General features: G+C 44.5%; 1 protein-coding gene across 2 annotated transcripts in view; it reads left to right on the top strand.

Annotated features, from left to right (window-relative positions):
• Positions 1–4,284: 4,284 nt before the first annotated feature.
• LRRC71 (leucine rich repeat containing 71) overlaps positions 4,285–7,802 on the top strand; it is a 566,767-nt gene continuing 563,249 nt past the window's right edge. The window contains exon 1 of one of the 2 annotated variants that reach the window (XM_078669037.1): positions 4,285–5,059. In XM_078669037.1, the coding sequence (XP_078525163.1) occupies positions 5,034–5,059 (26 nt within the window). In that variant the 5' untranslated portion in view covers positions 4,285–5,033. The remainder of the gene's footprint in view (positions 5,060–7,802) is intronic. The other variant, XM_078669036.1, reaches the window with a different exon arrangement.

Raw genomic sequence — 7,802 nt, 5'->3', positions numbered from 1 at the left:
TTTTAGGGTTCAGGGTCAGTTTTCAATTTTTAGGTAAAGGGGCACTTTTGTAGGGTTCAGGGTCAGTTTTCAGTTTTTGGGTAAAGGGGTATTTTTAGGGTTCAGGGTCAGTTTTCAGTCTTTGGGTAAAGGGGTATTTTTAGGGTTCAGGGTCAGTTTTCAGTTTTTGGGTAAAGGGGTATTTTTGGGGTTCAGGGTCAGTTTTCAGTTTTTGGGTAAAGGGGTATTTTTAGGGTTCAGGGTCAGTTTTGGGTTTTTGGGTAAAGGGGTATTTTTAGGGTTCAGGGTCAGTTTGGGGTTTTTGGGGTACAGGGGTATTTTTAGGGTTCAGGGTCAGTTTTGGGTTTTTGGGTAAAGGGGTATTTTTAGGGTTCATGGTCAGTTTTGGGTTTTTGGGGTACAGGGTATTTTTAGGGTTCAGGGTCAGTTTTGGGTTTTTGGGGTACAGGGGTATTTTTAGGGTTCAGGGTCAGTTTGGGGTTTTTGGGGTACAGGGGTATTTTTAGGGTTCAGGGTCAGTTTTGGGTTTTTGGGTAAAGGGGTATTTTTAGGGTTCATGGTCAGTTTTGGGTTTTTGGGGTACAGGGTATTTTTAGGGTTCAGGGTCAGTTTGGGGTTTTTGGGGTACAGGGGTATTTTTAGGGTTCAGGGTCAGTTTTGGGTTTTTGGGGTACAGGGGTATAAGGTAAAAATAAAATAAAAATAAATTTAAATTAAATCAATTAAATAAAATTAAATCAAATTAAATTAAATTAAATTAAATTATATTATTTTCAATTATTTTAAATAAAAAAAATTAATATATACTTACCAATACTTACGTTGTAATGGTATGCGTTGTAAAGGTACCTGCGTTGTAAAAACATGCGTTGTAAATACATGCGTTGTAAAAGTTTTTGCGTTGTAAAAAATTCGTTGTAATGGCATGCGTTGTAAAAGTATGAGTTGTAACGTCATACATCCGGAGGGAAAGGAAGCACCAAACTGTGGAACACTCCAGTTATGGGAACACATGGAGAGAAATATTGCCTATCAGCAGGAAATTGTATTGTCTAAAGCTCTGCTTTTAATCAGGGCACAAGTCCTAAAAAAAGAAGTGGGGGGACGCTGACATCACGACAGGAAGTGACGTCACGAAAGGTGGCTTGCATTGAGTTGCCGTTTATAGCTATCGAGCTCCCGGTAAAATAAGTGGGGGGACGCCGTCCACCCAGGTGGTACCCCGACTCCACGTGTCAGATGCACAGGCCTCATGCATCCTGTATGAGAAAATTAAACACAAAACCAGGCACCTTAACATCTCTCACCTTCTAGTTACCTGCGTCAGGGAAATTTTACGGATTTTTGGGGCCCTGGGCCAAAGGGATAACATATTTTTGGGGCCCCTGTTCAGAACAGCTTTGAATTTATGATCCAATTTCAGCTCTCTTTGGCCAGGTCACTGACAATGCACAGGACACTCGTCCACATTCTCAGTCTGTTTACATCTAATGCTAATAGGTAGTGTGTGCTTTCAATGTTGTAACACAGCAGCAGTTCACTAATAAATAATCTCCATAATAGCCTTGCATTTCTCTTTTTATGTATGTTGCCTGAAACAAAATCAACATTTCTCTGCCAACTGTCAGTAATAGAATCTCACACATTATCTACATTAAAAATGAATAAAAAGAACAAGGAATATAAAACAATATGTTAAAGAATTATTCTAGTTTATCAGATCATAACTCTCTGCACAACCGAGTTGGCTCTCTTAGGAGGCCCCTTTAAAAGCTGGGGCCCTGGGCCAGAGCCCACTTTGCCCATGCCTTAAAACGTCTCTGACCTGCGTCCAAGTCAAAATGCCATGAAAAGGTGGGCTTTGCCTGGCCTTCCATTGCATGTACTAAAGTCGACGTGTTTTGTTATTTTTTTTGGGGGGGGGGGGTCACAGATATGTTAGTCATTCCGAGATGACAATATGATCGAAAAAAACACGTCCGGGGTTGGGCTCCAAGTGAGTATTTTAAAATTAGCGTCTGGGCCTCATAACATCAAAGGCGAGTCGGGGATCAGGGGGTGGTGTCATCCAACCAAAGCCCCGAGGCTTCTGGGCGCTAGCCTAGCATTCTTATTCATGGAGCACTAGTGACTGTGCAAGGGCCCATGCAATCCTAGACGTGAGGAGTCATTCTACTGATTGTCCGGCCTGGATAGCAAACGCCTATCTCACCCTCATGACACATGTCAGACACTTTAAATCTCATGCAGATGGAGGTATCCCACAATCCTCTCTGCCCAGGTCTGTCTGACTCGCAGTGATGCATTCAAAACCTTAATCACAAGTCTTCAATTTTCAGACATGAGAGGTGTCCCAGCAGTCACTGTCTAGGCTGTAGAAACCCTCCTCAAACTTGTCCATTGTCATCATATCGAACAGTTCAGTGGGTTTTACTCCTGCTGCTGGTATTGGCACTTAATCCACTGGTCACAGCTGGGATTCTGACACGATCAGCCATGTCTTTCATCCCTCGCAAGTTGACAAACGGAAAACTAGTGTGACAGTAGGGTAAATAGGGCAGTGGCCAGTGACGTCCGCTCGGATGTTAAGTGTGCTCTTTGTGTCTGTAGTTGCAGGCGGTGGGCGTCGGCACCCCGGAAACCGGGTTTTATCTTTCAACATCACACATAAAGGGGACCAGCCTCTTGGCAGGGGGGACGGCGTCCACCCTGTGAAAAGAGTGGGGGGACACCGTCCACCCGCGTGGACCCCCGACTCGAGCCCTGCTTTTAATATAAAATCAGTCCCTTCGGTGGTCATATCACTGAAAATACAAGATTCAAAAAATATATTATTGTCTACGGGTGCTCATGGAAGACAATTTCTATGGACTGGAATCTAGAGAATGCTAAAGTGATTCTGGTATCTTACTGACCTCTGCTGGTCGTTTTCTATCAAGAAAGTTAACCCCTTCACTGCTACTGTCGGCCAACGGCCGTCGCGAGCATTACCTCCGTAGTGCTGCACACGTCCGTTGGTTGACGCGGCTCCGCCCACCTAATTAAACCGCTGCACTGTCGCGGCCCCGCCCACCTAATTAAACCGCTGCCCACAGTGGAATTTGCGCCGTGGTTAAGCGATTAAATATAGGTAGTTGCCAGAAAAATTAAAAAAATTAAGTGCCTCAGCAGAAAGCAATTCTGGTATTTTACTAACCTCTGCTGACCCTGTTCTATAAAGACAGTTAAATAGAGGCAGTTGAACAATAAAAACTAAGAGGAAACAGACAAGTCCTCGGGCTGATCTACTAAAGTATATTCAAGAGGTCTCGAATGCTCGACCTAAAAATTAGATAATATTCCGAAACACCAATGATACTAAATGGGCCAATTTGCTATTCTTCCCACTCTTGCACTCTGCTCGTTGTTCACCACGTGGTTGCGTGACGTCACTCATGCACCCCATCATCTCTTGGACGGAATCAGAATCCAAATATATTTTTTCTACTCAGAGACAAGGAGGATCACAAGTCGAGGCGCTTCCTGGTTAAAAGGTTGCTCATTAATCAAAGTGCGTTAATTATAGGTTCTCGCTCTTACAATAACATCATATTAGAAGGAACCTACTTTGGAATGTTGGACGTCACTGAAGGCAATGCAGCAACTGCGTACAATGGCGGCCGATGGTGATCAAACTTTGACCCAGACATGTCAGTGCTTCTTTTCTGTCTCTCCCCTCTTTAATTGTACCATCCAGTGATTGATGTCACAGATCCCAAGCAGACACCATCCAATAAAGGGCGCATTCCAGAGTTCCTATCATCAGCGATGGTTGGTGGTTCAGGACTAGCTAAACAGAACTGTTATTTTTTTCTTTTCACAGGAAGACCCCTCAAAAGAGCAGCACGTGCAGTTGTTTTATGCTTCCCTCGGCGTAGACCCTTATCTACAGTTTGTCACTAACCCGTTAGCAAGAATTTAACAGGCATGTTATGTTGTGTTTGTTAGGGCATTATCTCTATAGCGCTTGGCTGTGGCTGTAGCACTATAATTCCTGAATGCCTTTATTACATTTTCCACACATTATCACGGCATGAAACCGAAATCAATAACGAGCCTGCCCATAGCACGTTCAGGGCTCTCCTGTGTGAAGAACACTCCCCTTCCTGCAGGTAATGTTTTCATCTTGGCCTCTGTGTACACACATCAGTCCCAGGCAGCGCCTCACAGCAGACACGGCCCCCTCCCTTGTCACCTCTGCTGCCTGTCGTTAATCGGTAACCCAAGAGCGCATTCTCCTGGCCTGGCCTTTGTTAGGAGCTGCTCCCTGTGAATGGGGACAGAGGTGCTGAAAGGGCCTGAAATGCTCGCAGGGGGGTGATGGACACCGAACTCCAGCCGCCCCCTCTCCCCCCCCCCACTTACCATATCTATGGTCTCATTTCCTTCTGCGTTATTGACTCGGATCCCAGGGAGGTGAGGGCATGAAAACCCTGCCGCGGGGAGGGCAGGGGATATATTCACCCAAAACCACTGCTTCTGGGCCCACGAGCCTCATAGTGGTGTCTTTCAAAGTCTGGGTGGTCCGCTTCAGCACAGGGAGATTTCAGTGGCAGCCACTGATTATACACACGACAAAGGAGATGCCAACATTGTTCAGCTGCAACTACACTGGGCTGAATTTCCTTTAGGAAATAACAAAAACCCTGATCAAAGTACCCAGGAGGAGGATGTGTAGCGGCCCTGAGCCTTCGATCCAGATTTACACAACGTGGACATCAAGGAGTTGGAGCAATTGACTAAAACCCTGGAATACAGAACTGCAATGAACAACAAGAAGCCGCGTGAATTTTCATCACTATAACAAGTTTTTGGATTGATTTATTTTCATGTTCTCACAAATGGGCTTTCGTCTGGTTTGCAATTAGTCTTAACCGCAATATTTCTGGAGATCTGTAAACCATGGACCAACTTTTGGGAATTTAAAAGGAATCACTCTAAGTTCTTTGGTGGCAAAAGTTTTTGATTTGAGGGACCATCGGCAGGGGAGAGACATGGCTTCAGCAGCCAAGTGGCAAAGGTAAGTAAGGACACACCTGTCTCTATCACTATCTGTTATTTATGTTGGAAATTATTAATGTCTTGAGTATTGACATCTTTGATGCAAAAAAAACGCTCAGACGAAAGTACAATAAAATGTCTGTTATTAAATAAACTTTCCTCATGCTTTTTTACAAAATCACACAATTAAAGCACAGCAAATTAAAAGATTACTATGAACATTCGCATCGAGTCACTGAATCTAAAAGTGCATGTTCATGGGTTATAATTCGCATACTCGTCTCTTCCTGGTGACTTGAATATGGGGTGCAATTCTAGATAGAATTCTGAGGATTGACTAGTAAGAGTGTAAATGCATAGTTTCCTCCGAGATGCACATTACATTGGATACTTTTCCAAATTATTTACTTTACATACCATTGAGGTTTTTTCAATTAGATGTGGCAGTGTGAGTCTTTTCACGCACTACTGCAGTGATCCAAATTATTCCTATTTCAAATGAAGTACAGGTTGTGGGTATATTGGGGCTAATCAAATCTACGAGAGTTAAATAAATCTGATTACTCTGTTATACTCTCAAACCTGTTCTACCTTTAGGTTCAAGTGTCTATGTCCCATTACTAGCAGATGTCCCATTAGTAGCAGAGCTTTCAGTGTCTTTCTTGGCATGAAGTTGAGAAGCATTGTTTGTTCGGGACTGTGTGGTAGCCAAGGCGACACGCATATGACTGTGGAGTCCTCATGACTACGAGTCGTTTGTGGGAGGGAGTCTGTGGAATCCATTTTGCTGAGGAGGAACTGAGCCTCTGTTTTGAGTCTCACTGGGTTTCATAGTAGGAATGTTGGCTGATGTCTAGGATACAGCTACATGGATAAAGTTAGATTTGGTGTGTAATGGAAGGGAAGGTGGTTCATCCTGCACTGGTTTATGCTCTGTGTTCTGTGTTGCTGAAAAGATCAGAAGTGGTTGAAGGTGGTGCACATCACATGAGTGTGGCTTTTATCAGGAAATATGGTGAACACTGCCCATATTTAATGACTTGAATACTTTCTTGTTTGTGACAGCAGTTAACTTTGTTCAAGCTCAAAACAAACAGGCTAAGGGAGTTGTTTGTTTGCAACTCGTGCTATTTTCAGCAGAAGATACCACTGAAGAGTGTACCAGCACCACATCTGCCATGTATGCTTTTACCATCAACTCAAATCAAAGGTTGAATCGACTCAAACCAGAGGATCTACTCCGTCAAACCGTTATAGCGTGGATTTTTTTTAAAGTCCTGCGCGATTTACTATGCACAGAAGTTATATTTGGAGATCCAGCAATGCTCAGACCGGATTGGGAGCACAATAAAGGGAAATGGATTGATTGATTGATTTTAATACTTATATAGCGCATGCTGTCACCCTACTGGTATGCTGGCGCTTCAGACTGGGAAGAAATGACCAGAGTGGAGTAAGTCGGCCAAACAGATGAGAAGAAGGAGGTTAAGCTTTAGGGAAGAGCCAGGTTTTTAAACTCTTACGAAACTCAATCAGGGAGTCAGTTTGTCTGAAGTTCAGAGGTAGTTCATTCCAGAGGCCGCCACATTAAATGCCCTCCCTCCCGACCTGGCACGTTTGAACCTGGGGACCGCCAGTAGACGAGCACTAGAGGAGCCAAGTTGCCTCTTGGGCTGGTACCATGTAAACTTTTTCTGCAATGAGACTGGGCCCAGCTCATGCACTGCTCTGAATACCAGGTAGAGGGACTTGAAGTGAACCCTTTCCTTAATGGGCAGCCAGTGTAGATCTCTCAAAGCCAGGGTGGTGGATGAGCGCCGCGGCCTATTAAGTGCTAGTTTTGCTGCAGCAGACTGGACTCTCTGCAATCCCTGAATGATGTATTGTGGATCCCCCAAATACAGAGAGTTGCAATAGTCCAGTCTGCTTAACACTGTACTTCTTACCACCAGTGGACGTGACTCTGTTGGTAGTAGCGGGAGTATTTTACGTAGCATACACATTAAGCAGAAACATAAGTTGGCAGTTTTGTTTGCTTGTGACTCCATCTGAAGGTCGTCATCAATCAGAACCCCCAGATTGCGTACTTTACTGACCGGCGCTAATGGTTCTTCCTCAGGAGTAAGTTTAAACTCAAATGGTAGGGGTTTGAGCATCCTGGCAGAGGAACAATACAACACCTCAGTCTTCCCGCTGTTAAATTGTAGGGAGTTTCTTCTAAGCCAGTCAGCCGTACGATGCATGCACTGCTGGAATATGTCCAGGGAGATTGCGTATTCACCTTCTAAAGAGAAAGCCAGCTGTGTGTCGTCGGCATAATTGGCTAGGCTAACTCCAAAGGACTTGATAATAGGAAGCAGTGGCTGCAGATATACATTGAAAAGAATAGGCCTAATTGCAGAGCCCTGTGGCACCCCATGTACTACCAGAGATTTGCTGGAGGAAAATGGTGCTAGGGTCACTACCTGCTGTCTTCCTTCGAGATAGGACTGGAGCTATTGCAGTGCTCGTCCCTTCACACCTAGCTTTTTAAGTCACTCCACTAAGATGGAATGGTTCACCGTGTCAAATGCTGCCGACATATCGAGAAGCACTAAAACAGCAGCATTCCCATTGTCGGCTCGCTTGCGCAGATTATCCATCATGGTGACTAGCGCCGTCTCGGTCCCATGGCCTGGTCGAAACCCAAATTGGTCTATATCAAGCAGGTGATTATCCTCCAGAAAGCACGACAATGTCCTACTAACTGCTTTCTTCAGGAT

The sequence above is a fragment of the Lissotriton helveticus genome, chromosome 12, assembly GCF_964261635.1.
Source record: "Lissotriton helveticus chromosome 12, aLisHel1.1, whole genome shotgun sequence".
NCBI lineage: Eukaryota > Metazoa > Chordata > Amphibia > Caudata > Salamandridae > Lissotriton > Lissotriton helveticus.
The sequence above is the reverse complement of the archived record's forward strand: the minus strand, read 5'-3'. Positions and strand labels throughout refer to the sequence as shown.